Below are 19,894 nucleotides of genomic sequence, written 5' to 3' on the forward strand. Positions count from 1 at the left end.
CAGTGCAAAGTAATAGAGGAAAACAATAGAATGGGAAGGACTAGAGATCTCTTCAAGAAAATTGGAGAAATCAAGGGAGCGTTCCATGCAAAGCTGGCCATGATAAAGGACAAAAATGGTAGGGACCTAACAGAAGCAGAAGAGATTAGGAAAAGATGGCAAGAATACACAGAAGAACCATACAAGAAAGACTTCTATGTCCTTGACAACCACAATGGTATAATCACTGACCTCGAGCCAGAAATCCTGGAATGCGAAGTCAAATGGGCCTTAGAAAGCATTACTAACAACAAAGCTAGTGGAGGTGATGGTATCCCAGCTGAGCTATTCAAAATCTTAAAAGATGATGCTGTTAAAATGCTGCAGTCAATTTGCCAGCAAATTTGGAAAATGCAACAATGGCCACAGGATTGGAAAAGATCAGTTTACATTCCAATCCCAAAGAAGGGCAATGCCAAGGAATGTTCCAGCTATCACACAATTGCACTCATTTCACATGCTAGCAAGGTCATGCTCAAGATCCTACAAACTAGGCTTCAAGCAGTACGTGGCTAGAGAACTGCCAGAAGTACAAGCTGGGTTTCGAAGAGGTAGAGGAACTAGAGATCATATTGCCAACATTCACTGGATTATGGAGAAAGCAAGGAAGTACCTGAAAAACATCTACTTATGCTTCAAACTGGGAATGCTTCATTGACTTCATTGATTAAATATGCAGGGTGACAATATACATCCTGAGAAACCAATATAAGGGTCAAGAAGCAATAGTTTAGAAGATATGGAAAAACTGATTGGTTTAGCATAGGAAAAGGAGTACGACAAGGATGTATATTGTCACCCTGCTTATTTAATTTATACACAGAGTAAGTACATCATGCAAAATGCCAGCCTATCACAAGCCAAAATTAAGATTGCTGGGGAAAACATCAACAACCTCAGATATGCAGACAATACCACTCTAGTGGCAGAAAGTGAAGAGGACCTAAAAAGCCTCTTGCTAATGGTGAAAGAGGAAAATGCAAAAGTTGGCTTGAAACTCAATATAAAAAAACCTAAGATCATGGCATCCAGCCCCATCACTCCTTGATAAATAGAAGGGGAAGTCATGGAAGCAGTAACAGACTTCACATTCCTGGGATCCAAGTTCACTGCAGACGGTGAGTACCATCATGAAATTAAAAGATGCCTGCTCCTTGGGAGGAAAGCTATGGCAAACCTAGACAGCATAATAAAAAGTCCATATGGTGAAAGCAATGGTATTCCCAGTAGTAATGTATGGCTGTGAGAGCTGGACCATAAGGAAGGCCAAAGAATAGATTCTTTTGATTTATGGTGCTGGAGAAGACTCTTGAGAGTCCCTTGGACTGCAAGGAGATCAAATCAGTCAATCCTAAAGGAAATCAATCCTGACAGTTCCCTGGAAAGCCAGATACTGAAGCTGAAGCTCAAATACACCGGCCACCAAATGAGAAGGGAGTACCCACTGGAGAAGACCCTAATGCTGGGAAGGACTGAAGGTAAAAGAAGAAGGGGATGGCAAAGGATGAGATGGCTAGACAGTGTTATCAATGCAACAAACATTAAATTGAGCAAACTCTGGAGGACAGCGGAAACAGGAGGACTTGGCATGAGGTGGTCCATGGGGTCGCGAAGAGTTAGACTTGACTGTGCGACTGAACAACAAAATCCTGTATTAAGCATAAAGAGGACATGGTAGGAAATGCACAGTGCAATCCTATGAACACTTTTCTGGGAATAAGCCCCATGAAATAAACCTAAGTAGACCTGTTTAGGATTGCTCTCTATTTTTTTCCTTGGAGATGTATCTGAATATAAACATATAGAATAGAAATCTTACTAATGTGTTAGTTCTGTTGGCCAGGTCATTGCAAGATGTATCAAAGAAGTTATGTGCCTTGAGATACGTTTAGCAATTTTTCATTTAAAAGTCAAATTTGTCAATTGCATCGTTCTTACAATCGATTTAGGGGAAATGCTGTAGCTTTACACCCCAACAAACTGATTTTCTGCACCAAGAAATATCTCTGGAAGCTTCTTATAACAAGTACAGAAATGTATATTACACTACAGTATATTTCCTTGTATCTTCCAGACTGATATTATATAGGTGACACTGTAAAGAAAAGGGCAGCAGCATGTTCAACAGTAGTAATCAAATTTTCCTGATTCTTCAAGGTCGTATTAGTGCTGGGTGGAGAGGAAGTGTCATCTGAGTAGAGGTGCCAATGCTGGCTTGGGAAATTCCTGGACGTCAGGGATAGTGCATAGGGAGGGACTTCAATTTCTCCTAAACTCTGTTCTGGCCTCAAACGTCCTGTTCCACTAATTTCTTTGACAGCCAGGAGTTACCCTGCAGTGTACTTCTTGGCAAAGTCTGGACTTGGGTCTGGCACACAAAGGTTGTGGCCTGGAGAAATGGTGATCCAACAGAGCACCCTTCCTTGCCCTTAGCTTAGGAAAAGCATCCCTAGCTGTTCTGGCAGCATCTTCTGAAATTCTCCTGGTCAGGTCTTAATTGGACCAGAATCCTGTATAAGGGTCAAGAAGCGACAGTTAGAACCAGATACGGAACAACTGATTGGTTTAGCATAGGAAAAGGAGTATGACAAGGATGTATATTGTCCCCTTGCTTATTTAATATATATGCAGAGTATATCATTCGAAATGCTGGCCTGGATGAATCACAAGCCGGAATTAAGATTGCTGGGGAAATGGTCAACAACTTCAGATATGCTGACGATACCACTCTAATGGCATCCGGCCCCATCACTCCTTGGCAAATAGAAGGGGAAGTCGTGGAAGTAGTGACAGACTTCACGTTCCTGGGGTCCCAGATCACCGCAGACTGTGACAGCAGCCATGAAATTAAAAGACGCCTGCTCCTTGGGAGGAAAGCGATGGCGAACCTAAACAGCATGATAAAAAGTAGAGACATCACCCTGCCAACAAAAGTCCGCATGGTCAAAGCAATGGTATTCCCAGTAGTCATGTATGGCTGCGAGAGTTGGACTATAAGGAAGGCCGAGCACCAAAGAATAGATTCTTTTGAACTATGGTGCTGGAGAAGACTCTTGAGAGTCCCTTGGACTGCAAGAAGATCAAATCAGTCATCCTAAAAGAAATCAACCCTGACTGTTCCCTGGAAGGCCAGATAATGAAACTGAAGCACAAATACTTTGGCCACCCAATGAGAAGGGAGCACTCACTGGAGAAGACCCGGATGCTGGGAAAGATTGAAGGTCAAAGAAGAAGGGGACGGCAAAGGATGAGATGGTTAGACAGTGTCATAGATGCAACGAACATGAAATTGAGCAAACTTCAGAGGACGGCGGAAGACAGGAGGGCCTGGCGGGATCTGGTCCATGGGGTCGCAAAGAGTCGGACTCGACTGTGGGACTGAACAACAACAAACAAAGCGGGTTAGGCAGTGTACTGCAAAGCTTTGTATATGATGCAGAGGTTGGTGGGGGAGAACAGAAGAGAGAGAAGGTTTAGAAAAAGAGTGACTATAATGAAAGTGAAAGGTAGCAGGCTGGCATATGAAGAGAAGTACTACAGGCCAGAGCTCCAGTGGGAACATAAAGTTGTCAGGTCATTGAATACACCCTGATGCCACATGTGCCTTTTCCCATCACTGTTAAGCAGGCAGAGGTGCTGGCTAAGCAAATATTGCTGAAGGAAACAAGACACCACAGGCAGAGACAAGAGATATGTAAGAGCAGGTATTAGAGGGAACTGGGTAATGGATGCTTGGGGACAGGTAGAAATGGCAGCTGGAAAAAATTCAGTGGGAGCCGTGAACCTGCAGGACTGTGATCTAATGGCAGAAAGGAAGAAAACAGAGAAGACAAAATAGACCATTGCAGATAAGTCAAGTGGTGACAGGCTTGCCACATTCAGTGACTTAGAGCATTCTTGTACTGTTATAGGTTGCTTAGAAATTCTACCAGGTAAGGCTTTTTCCAGCAGTAAGACTGGTTCCTGGTGAAATACTTCCTTCTGCATAACTACTAGAGATGTAAGGGCCTCCTGAGTACTCCAAGCAGGACTCTGTGGCAGTCATCCTTAAGTTCCTGCCTCTCCTCCACAGTTCTGAACCAGTCTTTGTGATTTTGTCTTCATGCAAATCCACGTGATTGTCAGCCAGTCAGAGTCCATGGAACTCAACTGGATGGGAGGGGATGAGCCAGCTTCAGCTATAGAAGGGTCAAGAAAGCCCTTTTTCCTTTAGATAGGGATTTCGTGTCTCTGAAGAGGGGAAAAAGGCTTATTTTAGTGTGACAAATGTCCTATTAAGTGTCCATCAATCCTAACTGGTATGTTTAGGTTTTGTACTCTGTATGAGTGAGTGAGACGGAACCTGCTTAGGAAACCTCTGAAGAGAAGGGGCAACCATGTTCCTTCAGGGTTTATTTAATTTACTTGAGAGCCAGTTTTACTGTCTGTCATTCGCACATATTTACCTTATTAAAGACTTTATTTTCTGTTAAATAAATCGTTGTTGGTTATCTCCATCTGTGTCCTGTCTGTTGAGTTAAATATCTAAGAAATTGATCCCTATTTACCTCATATATGAGGTAAAGCACAGCCTTGGTCTAATCGGTTTCCAAATTAGGGAGCACATAGTTACATGCTACCAATCTTTATTTTAAAGCTTGTGTCACCCTTTATATTTGACTGTGGGCAGCTGGGGTTTAAAGAACCGGTAGGAGAGGCCAGAATGGAGGCACTGGGCATTCTTCAGTCCAGCAGGCAGTTTGCTTCAGAGCCCCCCACCCTGCCACTTCAGACTCCATGGTGGAAAATATGGAATGGCATTGGGATGTGGTAGCACTATTTCACTGTCTTGCACTGGAGCTTAGAGTCCATCATTGGGGTCCAGTTTCTACTTTAGGACACTTTTTTGCCATTAGATCACAGCTGAATTATGGCGACCACATAGGGTTTTCAAGGTAAGAGACATTCAGAGGTGGTTTGCCATTGCCCACCTCTGCATCATGATGCTAGTATTCCTTGAATGTTTCCCATCCAAATACTAGCCAGGATCAACCTTGCTTAGCTTCTGAGATCTCATGAGATCAGGCTATCCTGGGCTATCCAGGTCAAGTTAGGCCATCAGTGAAGTTATAATGTGTATTTTCAGAAATATTTATATGGTTATTATTTATTTTATGCCCACCCAAGAACAATCCTAGCGATGGTACTGTTGTCTCATCCTATAGCTGCCCTATAACATTTGGAAAACACCCAAGAGACAGTGTGTTGTAGTGGTAAGAGTGTCAAACTACAGTTTGAGAGGCCCATGTTGAAATCCCCACTCTGCCAGGGAAGCTTTCTGGGTGAGCCAGTCGCACATATGGTCCTGTACAATCAATGGGAATAGAAACAGTAGAATTTCTGAAAAGGCAAGTTGTGTTTTATATTTACACAGTTTGTTTCAAATGTTGCGCTGATAAAGGAATGGGCTAACATATGGAATCCTAGAGACCCTTATGTGAGGAAATGTGTTGATGGAAAGTGGTTACCTGGATTTATTGAAAGGGTAAGAAAACATACAGAAGAGCATGAAGGGGCAAGGGTCTCTTATTAGAAAGGAACAGACAATATATGGTTAGTGTAGGAATTCAGATTGCTTTGGAGGGAATTGGGTATGCTGTACTAAGTCAAGATCAAAATGCATTGGCTAGTAGAAAACATGATTACCGTATTTTCCGGCGTATAAGACGACTGGGCGTATAAGACGACCCCCCCACTTCTGAGAAGATTTCCCTAGGTTAAAAAGTAGTCTTATACGCAGGAAAATACGGTATATTAAACATCTCATGCCATGAAGGTGTAACAGGGTGAAAAAATGAAGTGCTAACTAAATATTGCTCAGGGTTTTGCAGAGCGCTAATGTTCTCAAGCAACTTGTTTTTCCCTAAACTTGTGTCCCAAGTAAGCCTCAGCTGGTAAGAGTCATCTTACTTCAGGAATATATCAAGTTGGTTCATACTTCTGAGATCTTGTTTATAAATTATTGTAATGGTTACTCTGTGTCTTGGATTTTAGTCTGAGGCAATAGAGATTGGGCTAAAAAGCTGCGTTTTCATCTTCTGTGTGGTAGCTCCCGTGATTGTTGACTTCTGGGGTCTGCAGATTGGCCCTTCTATAATACTAAGGGATAATTAGAGGGCACATCTTGCTTCATTGTTGTGTAGTCTTAGTACATGTTGTGAGACTTGGGATTTTTTTTTTTTTTAGGGAAAACTGGTTAGCTTTGCCTATTAGAAATATCTGTGCTTATACATCTGGATTTTGTATGCCACTGTTGTCTTTTGGCATTCTTCCATAGTATCACAGGGAGCTACAATAACCAGCTACTCTCAATGACTGGGGAAAATATAATTATAAGATGCTCTCTCTGTCTTCAGTAAAAATTTTTCCAGTTCCCTTTGGAAGTATCAATATTTTCTATTTCTTGGCCTGTGCAGTATTTATCAGGAAGAGAAGAAGCCATAACGTGTAGCGTCAGTAAATGCTTCCTCCTCTTTCTTCACCTGAGAGCATTTCCTTGTCAGTGCAAGTCATGTTCCAGGAATTGTTGTGTGGACACCTTATCATATGGCAAGGAAGGTTTTAAACAAAGCTATGTGGTATTGTGGCAATGGCCAGCCAACTGTGCAGATAAATTCCATATAAAAATAGCCTGGGACTGTTCAGGGTTAGGGGCAGTGATATGAATTAACAGTTCTGAAAACTGCAGAACAGTCCAGTCTTGGTTGTGCTTGTTTTCTGCTGGGGGTATTCCTTTTGTTTTTGTTGCAAGTTTCCTTTAACTTAAAATGAGCAAAAAGTATACTGAACTATTGTCTTATTTTTCTCCATAGACATGTTATATATGTGATGAACAAGGCAGAGAAAGTAAAGCAGCCACTGGTGCTTGCATGACTTGTAACAAGCATGGATGTCGCCAGGCATTTCATGTAACATGGTAAGTAAACTTTAGTGCTAAGAACATATTTTATCCTGTTATGACCTAGTTGTATTACCATAGGAGATGTAAATGTTTAAATAGTTGTGGCATTTTTATGCTTAAAATATTCAAACTTATGGTTGTATGTTAGTTGGGACATCTTACTATGTCATTATCTCTAGAGTTCAGTATGACTGGTAGAGTTTTGAAGTACAATTTCAGTTATTGAACTGTATTAGAAAGAATTTCCCTGAAGTACTGAGCGCTAAGTAATCTCCAGTTATATTAAGAGATTTATGTTTATATTTTCAGCTGCATTAATAACCTAATTTAAGCATATTTAAGGATGGATTGTTTTCTGACTCCTTTCTATATCCTGTACTTCTTTCTTAGTGCACAGTTTGCAGGACTTCTTTGTGAAGAAGAAGGTAATGGTGCAGATAATGTCCAGTATTGTGGTTACTGTAAATACCATTTCAGTAAGCTGGTAAGAATCTGTTGAATTCAGTATTCCTAATACAGTACTGTGTTTTATATCATGTGAGTTTAACAGCTGGCATGCTGACAAAAAGTTAAGAATCGCATATTCTTAATAGTGGATAAAATTTAATCTTGTGAACAGAATGAATGAGGTCCAAAGTTGTCTTTGGGTATGGAAGGAGCTATATAAGCAGAAGAGGAGATGATTTTTGTTGTTGACTTCATTCCACTGCAGACTTCTACAGTACATCCCATGCTATTACTGAGGAGCCCCTGATCCCCAAGGGACCATAGTGGGCTGCAGTGGGAGGCCAGAGTTGGGAAAGATTCATTCCAAAAATAGGGCTTCACCTGGGGTTCTGTGTCTATTGAGTCAGTAAATATTCATATGTGATATTCAGGGCCGTCTGGTGATGTCGCTATATTGATAATGGCAGCTTTGACTTTCAAATTCTGTCCCATAGTAAGTTTATGGAACAGCTCTAATTATGGGTATGTCTCGAACGTTGAGAACGTTATTGTAACAAAATGTTGGTGTAAATATCTGATGCAAACTATAGTTTTGTGATAGACTGCATAATGGGAAGATTGAACTTGCCTTTCTGGATCAGACTGAACTTTGCTTAGGCCTGCATTCTGATAGCAGCTGTGGCCAGCCAGGTACCCCAGGAATACTTAAACAGCACCAACATGGAACATTCCATCTCCAGATAACATTCCCAATTCAAGCAAGAAGTTAAAATGATAGGTCTGTACCCACAAATACTCCAAAATAAATGAAACTGATATTACATTGGCAATTTTCCAATCCTCTGCTGAGAACACTAGTTTTGTTTTTAAATACACATTGTTTTTAAAAGATAAACTATTTCTCATTAGGTTCTTTTAAGAATGCTATCTTGATCTGATGATTTTGGAACTTTAATTCAGTTCTAAAACATAATCTGTAGTCACTTCAACTAGGTATAATTCTTCTGCTGGCCGCCTGAACACAATGGATTGCATTTAAAATTTATGCAAAGAATGTATTTAATTCCTCTACAAATTCCCTGTCATTCCTTCATCATCCAGCTGTATTTCTTTGACTTGTTTCCTATTTCTGATGGTCTTAAAGTAATACTAAATAATTCTTTATTGCTAAAAATGTTTTTTAATTCTATTTAGTTTTGCTTTATTTGTATTTGGTTTGCCAAAGAACATTTGTTAGTTCTCTCCCCCCCCCCCCCATTAAGGCAAGTTTTGCACTTTTAAAGAAAGCATTCTTACCATTCTATTGGTGTTGGCTCTTTTTTAAAAAGTGCAGGCCCCGACACGATGCTGTCACCTGGAAGTGATGTCATCATATCAGGATGGGTGGTGCTCTGGTTTTTGGGCAAAACTCTATGGTAAATTTGGCTTCAAACCATAGCATTTTCCCCACAAACCAGAGTGTGCCTCCCCAATGTCGGGGCCTACACTTCCGGTTTTACTGGAAGTCACACGGGAAGGTCAGTTGGGGGTGGGATTTCCCACTGGGCGACTGGGAACCCTATTAACTAGTTATATCATTTATGAGAAATCCTCCATGTTAAAACTGTATATGACTGTGTTTCAGTTTCTAGTCAAGATTTTATGTTTGTTGGCTTGTATCTAATGGCAGTTTTCCACTGTTGGAAGGATATTTCCACTGCTGGAGAGAGAGGTGGTTTCTGCAGATTCTCTTCTCCCACTGTGGACCCTGCATTTGTGTTCAGCCTTCTTTCTGGGGTAATAAGTGGGGCATGGTGGGAGGGGGAGGCAGGAAATTCCTATTCTGTGACTGCTTCATTTGTGATTCTTGCTGGATGTGTTGGAAGTGATCATGCTGTGATCACTTGTTTCTAAATGGACTGGCTATGTTTGAATCTTGTATCAGAGTCAGAACCTTGTTACTTCTTAGGATTAAATCAAAAGATGACTCTCAAGGTTCCAGAAATGATTGTTCCAAGCTGTAATTATTTATTGTATTTAGAAATGACACAAATTTATGTTTATCCTGTCATTTGGCAAGTAATTGAAGTCTCTTGCTACATTTTCTACCAGTTTGGCGTAGTGGTTAAGTGTGCGGACTCTAATCTGGGAGAACTGGGTTTGATTCTCCACTCCTCCACTTGCACCTGGCTGGTGACCTTGGGCAAGCCATAGTTCTGAGAAGAGCTGTTCTTGAAAAAAGAGCAGCAGAAATATTTATATGGTTATTATTTATTTTATGCCCACCCAAGAACAATCCTAGCGATGGTACTGTTGTCTCATCCTATAGCTGCCCTATAACATTTGGAAAACACCCAAGAGACAGTGTGTTGTAGTGGTAAGAGTGTCAAACTACAGTTTGAGAGGCCCATGTTGAAATCCCCACTCTGCCAGGGAAGCTTTCTGGGTGAGCCAGTCGCACATATGGTCCTGTACAATCAATGGGAATAGAAACAGTAGAATTCCTGAAAAGGCCAGTTGTGTTTTATATTTACACAGTTTGTTTCAAATGTTGCGCTGATAAAGGAATGGGCTAACATATGGAATCCTAGAGACCCTTATGTGAGGAAATGTGTTGATGGAAAGTGGTTACCTGGATTTATTGAAAGGGTAAGAAAACATACAGAAGAGCATGAAGGGGCAAGGGTCTCTTATTAGAAAGGAACAGACAATATATGGTTAGTGTAGGAATTCAGATTGCTTTGGAGGGAATTGGGTATGCTGTACTAAGTCAAGATCAAAATGCATTGGCTAGTAGAAAACATGATTATATTAAACATCTCATGCCATGAAGGTGTAACAGGGTGAAAAAATGAAGTGCTAACTAAATATTGCTCAGGGTTTTGCAGAGCGCTAATGTTCTCAAGCAACTTGTTTTTCCCTAAACTTGTGTCCCAAGTAAGCCTCAGCTGGTAAGAGTCATCTTACTTCAGGAATATATCAAGTTGGTTCATACTTCTGAGATCTTGTTTATAAATTATTGTAATGGTTACTCTGTGTCTTGGATTTTAGTCTGAGGCAATAGAGATTGGGCTAAAAAGCTGCGTTTTCATCTTCTGTGTGGTAGCTCCCGTGATTGTTGACTTCTGGGGTCTGCAGATTGGCCCTTCTATAATACTAAGGGATAATTAGAGGGCACATCTTGCTTCATTGTTGTGTAGTCTTAGTACATGTTGTGAGACTTGGGATTTTTTTTTTTTTTAGGGAAAACTGGTTAGCTTTGCCTATTAGAAATATCTGTGCTTATACATCTGGATTTTGTATGCCACTGTTGGGAGCTACAATAACCAGCTACTCTCAATGACTGGGGAAAATATAATTATAAGATGCTCTCTCTGTCTTCAGTAAAAATTTTTCCAGTTCCCTTTGGAAGTATCAATATTTTCTATTTCTTGGCCTGTGCAGTATTTATCAGGAAGAGAAGAAGCCATAACGTGTAGCGTCAGTAAATGCTTCCTCCTCTTTCTTCACCTGAGAGCATTTCCTTGTCAGTGCAAGTCATGTTCCAGGAATTGTTGTGTGGACACCTTATCATATGGCAAGGAAGGTTTTAAACAAAGCTATGTGGTATTGTGGCAATGGCCAGCCAACTGTGCAGATAAATTCCATATAAAAATAGCCTGGGACTGTTCAGGGTTAGGGGCAGTGATATGAATTAACAGTTCTGAAAACTGCAGAACAGTCCAGTCTTGGTTGTGCTTGTTTTCTGCTGGGGGTATTCCTTTTGTTTTTGTTGCAAGTTTCCTTTAACTTAAAATGAGCAAAAAGTATACTGAACTATTGTCTTATTTTTCTCCATAGACATGTTATATATGTGATGAACAAGGCAGAGAAAGTAAAGCAGCCACTGGTGCTTGCATGACTTGTAACAAGCATGGATGTCGCCAGGCATTTCATGTAACATGGTAAGTAAACTTTAGTGCTAAGAACATATTTTATCCTGTTATGACCTAGTTGTATTACCATAGGAGATGTAAATGTTTAAATAGTTGTGGCATTTTTATGCTTAAAATATTCAAACTTATGGTTGTATGTTAGTTGGGACATCTTACTATGTCATTATCTCTAGAGTTCAGTATGACTGGTAGAGTTTTGAAGTACAATTTCAGTTATTGAACTGTATTAGAAAGAATTTCCCTGAAGTACTGAGCGCTAAGTAATCTCCAGTTATATTAAGAGATTTATGTTTATATTTTCAGCTGCATTAATAACCTAATTTAAGCATATTTAAGGATGGATTGTTTTCTGACTCCTTTCTATATCCTGTACTTCTTTCTTAGTGCACAGTTTGCAGGACTTCTTTGTGAAGAAGAAGGTAATGGTGCAGATAATGTCCAGTATTGTGGTTACTGTAAATACCATTTCAGTAAGCTGGTAAGAATCTGTTGAATTCAGTATTCCTAATACAGTACTGTGTTTTATATCATGTGAGTTTAACAGCTGGCATGCTGACAAAAAGTTAAGAATCGCATATTCTTAATAGTGGATAAAATTTAATCTTGTGAACAGAATGAATGAGGTCCAAAGTTGTCTTTGGGTATGGAAGGAGCTATATAAGCAGAAGATTATTTTTGTTGTTGTCTTCATTCCACTGCAGACTTCTACAGTACATCCCATGCTATTACTGAGGAGCCCCTGATCCCCAAGGGACCATAGTGGGCTGCAGTGGGAGGCCAGAGTTGGGAAAGATTCATTCCAAAAATAGGGCTTCACCTGGAGTTCTGTGTCTATTGAGTCAGTAAATATTCATATGTGATATTCAGGGCCGTCTGGTGATGTCGCTATATTGATAATGGCAGCTTTGACTTTCAAATTCTGTCCCATAGTAAGTTTATGGAACAGCTCTAATTATGGGTATGTCTCGAACGTTGAGAACGTTATTGTAACAAAATGTTGGTGTAAATATCTGATGCAAACTATAGTTTTGTGATAGACTGCATAATGGGAAGATTGAACTTGCCTTTCTGGATCAGACTGAACTTTGCTTAGGCCTGCATTCTGATAGCAGCTGTGGCCAGCCAGGTACCCCAGGAATACTTAAACAGCACCAACATGGAACATTCCATCTCCAGATAACATTCCCAATTCAAGCAAGAAGTTAAAATGATAGGTCTGTACCCACAAATACTCCAAAATAAATGAAACTGATATTACATTGGCAATTTTCCAATCCTCTGCTGAGAACACTAGTTTTGTTTTTAAATACACATTGTTTTTAAAAGATAAACTATTTCTCATTAGGTTCTTTTAAGAATGCTATCTTGATCTGATGATTTTGGAACTTTAATTCAGTTCTAAAACATAATCTGTAGTCACTTCAACTAGGTATAATTCTTCTGCTGGCCGCCTGAACACAATGGATTGCATTTAAAATTTATGCAAAGAATGTATTTAATTCCTCTACAAATTCCCTGTCATTCCTTCATCATCCAGCTGTATTTCTTTGACTTGTTTCCTATTTCTGATGGTCTTAAAGTAATACTAAATAATTCTTTATTGCTAAAAATGTTTTTTAATTCTATTTAGTTTTGCTTTATTTGTATTTGGTTTGCCAAAGAACATTTGTTAGTTCTCTCCCCCCCCCCCCATTCAGGCAAGTCTTGCACTTTTAAAGAAAGCATTCTTACCATTCTATTGGTGTTGGCTCTTTTTTAAAAAGTGCAGGCCCCGACACGATGCTGTCACCTGGAAGTGATGTCATCATATCAGGATGGGTGGTGCTCTGGTTTTTGGGCAAAACTCTGTGGTAAATTTGGCTTCAAACCATAGCATTTTCCCCACAAACCAGAGTGTGCCTCCCCAATGTCGGGGCCTACACTTCCGGTTTTACTGGAAGTCACACGGGAAGGTCAGTTGGGGGTGGGATTTCCCACTGGGCGACTGGGAACCCTATTAACTAGTTATATCATTTATGAGAAATCCTCCATGTTAAAACTGTATATGACTGTGTTTCAGTTTCTAGTCAAGATTTTATGTTTGTTGGCTTGTATCTAATGGCAGTTTTCCACTGTTGGAAGGATATTTCCACTGCTGGAGAGAGAGGTGGTTTCTGCAGATTCTCTTCTCCCACTGTGGACCCTGCATTTGTGTTCAGCCTTCTTTCTGGGGTAATAAGTGGGGCATGGTGGGAGGGGGAGGCAGGAAATTCCTATTCTGTGACTGCTTCATTTGTGATTCTTGCTGGATGTGTTGGAAGTGATCATGCTGTGATCACTTGTTTCTAAATGGACTGGCTATGTTTGAATCTTGTATCAGAGTCAGAACCTTGTTACTTCTTAGGATTAAATCAAAAGATGACTCTCAAGGTTCCAGAAATGATTGTTCCAAGCTGTAATTATTTATTGTATTTAGAAATGACACAAATTTATGTTTATCCTGTCATTTGGCAAGTAATTGAAGTCTCTTGCTACATTTTCTACCAGTTTGGCGTAGTGGTTAAGTGTGCGGACTCTAATCTGGGAGAACTGGGTTTGATTCTCCACTCCTCCACTTGCACCTGGCTGGATGACCTTGGGCAAGCCGTAGTTCTTGAAGTCTCTTGCTACATTTTCTACCAGTTTGGTGTAGTGGTTAAGTGCGAGGACTCTAATCTGGGAGAACCGGGTTTGATTCTCCACTCCTCCACTTGCACCTGGCTGGTGACCTTGGGCAAGCCATAGTTCTGAGAAGAGCTGTTCTTGAAAAAAGAGCAGCTTCTGTCAGAGCTCTCTCAGCCCCACTTACCTCATAGGGTGTCTGTTGTGGGGAGGGGAAGGGAAAGGAGTTTGTAAGCCGTTCTGAGGCACCTTTGGGTAGTGAAGGGCGGGGTATAAATCCAATCTCCTCCTCCTCCTCCTCAGGGGTCATTTTGTAGAAAAAGAGCTGCAGGGGCTCATTAGGATATGCCACGCCCCCTGACATCACCGGAAGTGATGTCAGAAGGGGAAGCAAAAGGGAGGGGAAGGCATCTTCAAAAGCCTCCCCTTCCCCAGCTGGCCTGCAGGGGGTGGGAGTGAAGAGAGAAGGGGTTTAAAGTTTAAACCCCTTCTCACTAGAGTTGGGCTGCAGAAGGAGGAAAGAGAGAAGGAAAGAGAGAGAGAGTAGAGAGTAGGAAATAAGGAAGGAAAGACGGAAAGAAAGAGAAGGAAAGAAGGAAAGAGGGGATAAAAAGAGAGAAGGAAAGGGAAAGAAAGAGAAGGAAAGAAGAAGGGAAAGAAAGAAGGGAAGAAAGGAGGAAAAGAGGAAAAGGAGAGAACGAAAGGGGGGAAGAGAAGAGAAGAAGGAGGGAAAGAAAGAAAGAGAAAGGAAGAAGGGAAAGGAGAGAAAGAAAAGGAGAGAGAAGGAAAGGTGGGAAAGAAAGAGGACAAAGAGATGGGGAGAGGGAGGAAGGCTCTCCCACCTCCCATCAAGCCCCATCCCCCCACCCCCACAGATCCCTCACAGATCCCTCACGCAGATCCCTCACTTACCACGATCAAGGCCTTCCCCAGGCCGCAGCGCTCTAGTGCGGGTCCCGGGAGGCATGTGATGGGCCTCCTCAGGCCTCCCCTGGGGCGCAGTGCTCCAGCACAGGCCCTGGGAGGCTGGCGATGGGCCTCTTCAGGCCTCCCCTGGGCTGCAGCGCTTTGGTGCAGGGAGCTGGGGGTGAAGCTTGCTTACACCGCCATTTGTGCCAGTTCCTGGGCTGCTGGAGCAGTGCTCTGGCACGCTTCGGCCCCAAATGACCCCTGATTATGCCTGATTTTTTCTACATCTCGAAGTTAATTCACCACCACATCCCATACACTTGACTCTTGTCCTTTCTATAGATTTATACCTGTGGATAACCACTGTCATTGACTTTTCTGCGTTTTCTTGGGTTTCTGGTATACTAATTACATCTATAAATTCTTTTATGAGCAACTTCTAACAAATTTTAAATGCCAGCAATCTCTTTCAAGTGGAGCAAATCTCTTTGTTATTAGATGAGCTGCAGAGGCATAGAATGGATCTGGATAACTTAATTTGTAATTGAAAGTTCAATAGTGGTGATTCTCCTCTCCCCCAGGAAACTGACCTGTTAAACGTGGGATTTCTTACATCTAGGCAGTGAACTGTCATAGTAAGATCATGATTATTATCCTTTTCTGTTTGTTGCTCTAAAACATCATTAATTCTTGGCTCAAGGTTTCTGATTCATTCTGATTTTACCCTTGCTGCCACTATAATTCCTTCTCACATGCCTCCTTGTCGTTGAGCATGTATTTGTTGTTTTTTGGATTGCCTACCAACACCTGCAGTTCTACCTTGTGCCCATAGGCAGCCTTGTTCATTAACCATGTCTTGATCTGCCACCGGAAAATAGACTGGAATGACAGCTCAGTTTTGTGATGCTTGCCTCCTCTTTAGAACTAGCATTTCCTGTCATCAGTAAATGGTAACAACTATAGTAGCAAGCAACCACCTGGGACTTCCTTGGCTGAGATGCTAGGGTAGCTCCTCCCTTATTTACCAGTGCCAAAAATGAGAATTTAAGTTTTTTGACACCCCCCCCCCCCACAACACCCACAACATGCAGCTGCCTTATAAACCAGACCCTTGGTCCATCAAAGTCAGTATTGTCTCCTCAGGTTGGCAGTGACTCTCCGGGGTCTCAGTCTGAGGTATTTCACATCACCTCCTACCTGGTCCTTTAAAATGAAGATGCTGGAGATTGAACCTGGGACCTTCTGAATGCCAAGCAGATGCTCTGCCAGTGAGCCACAGCTCCCTCCCCCCTTTTAGAAGAATTCCACCCATTTTGTTACGTGTCCGTTAGTGTATTAAACTGTTCTTTAAGCCATAACATGTTTTTCATCCCATGTATTAAAGGTTCTCTGATTCCTTTTGTGCATGCATTCCAGTGCAGTGTCTAACTATGGATTTTTCATTGTATCTTGGTTTGCATCATCTACTAGTCCTCTGGAAGTTAACTTTCTTGTGTATTTGTCATCCCCAGCAATCCAGTTTCATTCTTGTTTCTAAACAGTTATAGTCAGGGCTGCCAACTAGACTGGAGAAAAATGTCCTGTCTCTTTAATAGAGGTTTAATAGGACGTTGCTTACTTCCATGCCATGAGAATCATCAACTGACTGTTTCCATATGTTAAACCTCTACTAAAGGGACAGGGTTTTCCCCCCCTCCAGACTGTTTGGCAATCCTAGGTGTAGCTCCATTGTTTTGGTCCTCTGTACCCGAGATTTGGCTTCAGTAGTTTAGTGCTACCTGGGATTGACAGGAAAATAAGACAAATATTAACTTACAAAATTGTAATGTAGTTTAATTACTGCATAGCCATGGTAGTTTGATGTAGTGATAGAGAGCCAGTTTGGTTAAGTGCGAGGGCTCTAATCTGGGAGAACCGGGTTTGATTCTCCACTCCTCCACTTGCACCTGCTGGATGACCTTGGGCAAGCGATAGTTCTGACATGAGCTGTCCTTGAAAAAAGAGCAGTTTCTGTCAGAGCTCTCTCAGCCCTACCTACCTCACAGGGTGTCTGTTGTGGGGAGGGGAAGGGAAAGGAGTTTGTAAGGCGCTCTGAGACTCCTTTGCGTAGTGAAGGGCGGGGTATAAATCCAATCTCTTCTTCTTCTTTTTCTTCTAGTTTAAATCTGCATAGCTGTGATCATGCAGTAGTGCTGGAAAAGTCTTCTAAAGTAGTATTTGGTTTTGTAAAGATGACCACTGCCTTTCCAGCGTGTTTGTCTGTGGGTGTCTGTCTCTCTCAGTGTAATCAGGTCTGTGCCAAGTGATCATAATAAATATAAGTCTAACAGTGTTTACTAGAACAAAGTTTGAGTCCTTTAACCTTTAAGACCAACAAAGTTTGTGGGATTTCAATACCACTTTAATCTGAAAAGAAAAATTAGAACATCTGTCTTGTTTAGATAAATTTTGATCTCTTCCTTTGCATCAAAGACTACAATAGAAATCAGCAAATCTTTGAGAGATCTTAAAGTGCAATTAAATGACCTTTATTTTCACCATAAACAAATAAAACTGAATTTGTATACAGTTTATGCTTCAGCCTGTTTGCCAAAAGTCTGCTAACTTTATTATCATCTTCATATAAATAATAAATCTGGTTTGAATATGCCAATACTTTTGGTGATTTGTTGTGTTTTAGTAGTTGGTGTTTTCTTTTGAGCTGTAAGAAGTTGATAAATGCTGAATGTATCCCGGATGCTTTATGAATTTGTTCATATCCCTAATATTACCTCCAAAGTTCTTGTTCTCTGATTTAAGATGAGGCACCTTACTTTGTGCATTATGCCTGTAAGGACAGCTGTAACAGTATCATAGCTGCTAAGTGTTGAGGTGTTAGGCCATATGTTACTCAGTGAATTCTGAAATGGCTTGCCTGATTTGTTCTACGTATTCTCTGTTGTGTAGTATCAGCCTGTTAAGCATCTAATCTTGATTGAATGATCCATCCTGTCTTGGAGCAAACAATATTTTTTTACTCAAGTAGCCTGACCAGCCTGTAAGCCCAGGTTCAGCCCTATGGAACACTGGGCAATATGTGCAAAGGAAAATACATAATCACTTCTACTACAAGGAAGGAAGTATATTGTTTACCCAAGCTATTATGCCTCCTGCATGTGTCAAGCAGCCTAGTCATTTGAAGAAAAGTCATTTAACAGAAAAATGTTTCTTGTACTAAACCATATTGTTCAGGGGTTTAATCAGTTTGATCAACTGTTTACTATATTAAAATACCTCTTAGCAATTAACTATCCTTTTGAGAGAGATTTAATTACTCTGTATAGTTCCTCCAGGAAGGAGCCTTGACTAATATGAGGGGCATAAATGGAATCAAATGTCACTTCTTCTTGACCTAAAAATCCTCTGACGAAGATAAACATCTCTTGTAAAGAAAAATGTTTGACAAGCACAATGCCCAGTCCATTGGATTTTGAGGTACTGTGAGCTAGGAACTATTGTCCACATCTTATTACAAGCAGACTGTCACACTTGGCTTTGTGATGAGTTTACTGCAAGAAAGTGATTCTGGGGCTGAATTTAGCATCTGTATCTTTTTGTTTAATGTACAGATTTCAACCCTATTGTTGCACTCTGTGACCTTTTGTGGACCCATTGATTGATATATGTTGCAAAATAGTTTCAGTGATCTTGCAAGACAATCACTTCTATCCCTCCATTACTCACCTCAGTCTACCCCTAATGAAAATAACGGTCAAACATAATGACAGTAAGCAAGATTCTGTCCCCCCGTCCCCCAGGAAAGGAAATGCCATGATGCAGCTTATTTATATATGTGTTGGAGGTATGAAGGAGGCAAACTCTATTAAACTTCCTGCAGAACAGTACGGAATAACTAACCCGGTGGTTCAACTGAGATGAATGCCAAACTATGTATGAATTTCTAAACTGAGAAGGCAGTAGTCATCTCCCCCCCCCAAAAAAAAAATATGGCTACATAAACTTTCACAACAAACCTTGCTGATCAGAAGACATTATGTAGCTTTTCATCAACATTTTTACAGATCATTGTAAGGAAGCAGTCATTTTGTAAGCTATTAGCTGTCAACTCATCTTTCTTGCTTTGCAGTAGCTTCTCAGTTAACTGGTCTAAATGCAAAGTAGTATTCCATCTGTTTAACTTCTGCTTCTCTACAAGGTTTGAGAACTTGCTCTTCATTCTTGCTCTGCTTCAGGTTTCTTCTGCCATTTGTGTTTTGATCTAGACAGAACCAGTGTTCACCGAGGTAGCTGTTTTTAAGTGGCAGGTGACCTTCTTCACCATTTAAGCTTAAAACAAGTAACAGAACACCAGGCTTGCTTAGCAGCTGCCATACCTCCTCTACACTGGTAGCACCTTTTATGAAATTCCTTTTATATACAAACAGTTTGAAGGAAAGACTCAATTTGGCTGTTCTGCAGGACGTGATTTACCAGCTTCATTTCTGTCATTGCCTTCTTCTGTGCAGTACTAATCAGGGTTAGCTAAGGTGTCACTGCCATTGTATATGATACATCCTCCACCAGTGTCATCTTTGTTGCGGTTACTCAGTAGCTACTATTCAAGGATTCCTCCATCCCTATCACTATTGGAACCGTCCGTTTACTTCTGCTGATGTGGCTGTAGATTCCTGAAGGGGATGGATGCGGCTTAGTCTGGTGTCTCAGCTGTGACCACTCTTCCTTGAGTGACTCTGCTAGGAGTTTGCCTCTTGATGGAGTGTAAACTTCTTATTGTCACAGATTCTCTGACACATGCAAACCCCGTTACCACATTAAAGTATGTGTTCAAGAGGGGGCAAGGTTGTCTAGTGTACATAAATATTCTGATTCCTGGTTTTAATATTTTAGTACTATATTCCATTTCTTTTTGCATGGTACTTCTATCACATAAAACAAGCAATTTTTCAGTCTGTTATGTTGAAGCAAATTGATGCTACAAGTGTTAAAACCATTTATTATTACTATA

General features: G+C 40.9%; 1 protein-coding gene across 3 annotated transcripts in view; it reads left to right on the top strand.

The window, feature by feature from the left end:
- The window catches only part of MLLT10 (myeloid/lymphoid or mixed-lineage leukemia; translocated to, 10), a 147,684-nt gene that overhangs the window by 44,272 nt on the left and 83,518 nt on the right, over positions 1-19,894 (top strand). For 2 of the 3 annotated variants that reach the window (XM_015410004.1, XM_015410005.1), the window contains exons 1-2: positions 11,284-11,349; positions 11,725-11,818. In XM_015410004.1, the coding sequence (XP_015265490.1) occupies positions 11,303-11,349; positions 11,725-11,818 (141 nt within the window). In that variant the 5' untranslated portion in view covers positions 11,284-11,302. Of the gene's footprint in view, positions 1-6,890; positions 6,995-7,369; positions 7,464-11,283; positions 11,350-11,724; positions 11,819-19,894 lie in introns of those variants that run through there. The other variant, XM_015410006.1, reaches the window with a different exon arrangement.

This window comes from Gekko japonicus, unplaced genomic scaffold (genome assembly GCF_001447785.1).
Source record: "Gekko japonicus isolate JY-2015 unplaced genomic scaffold, Gekko_japonicus_V1.1 scaffold101, whole genome shotgun sequence".
NCBI lineage: Eukaryota > Metazoa > Chordata > Lepidosauria > Squamata > Gekkonidae > Gekko > Gekko japonicus.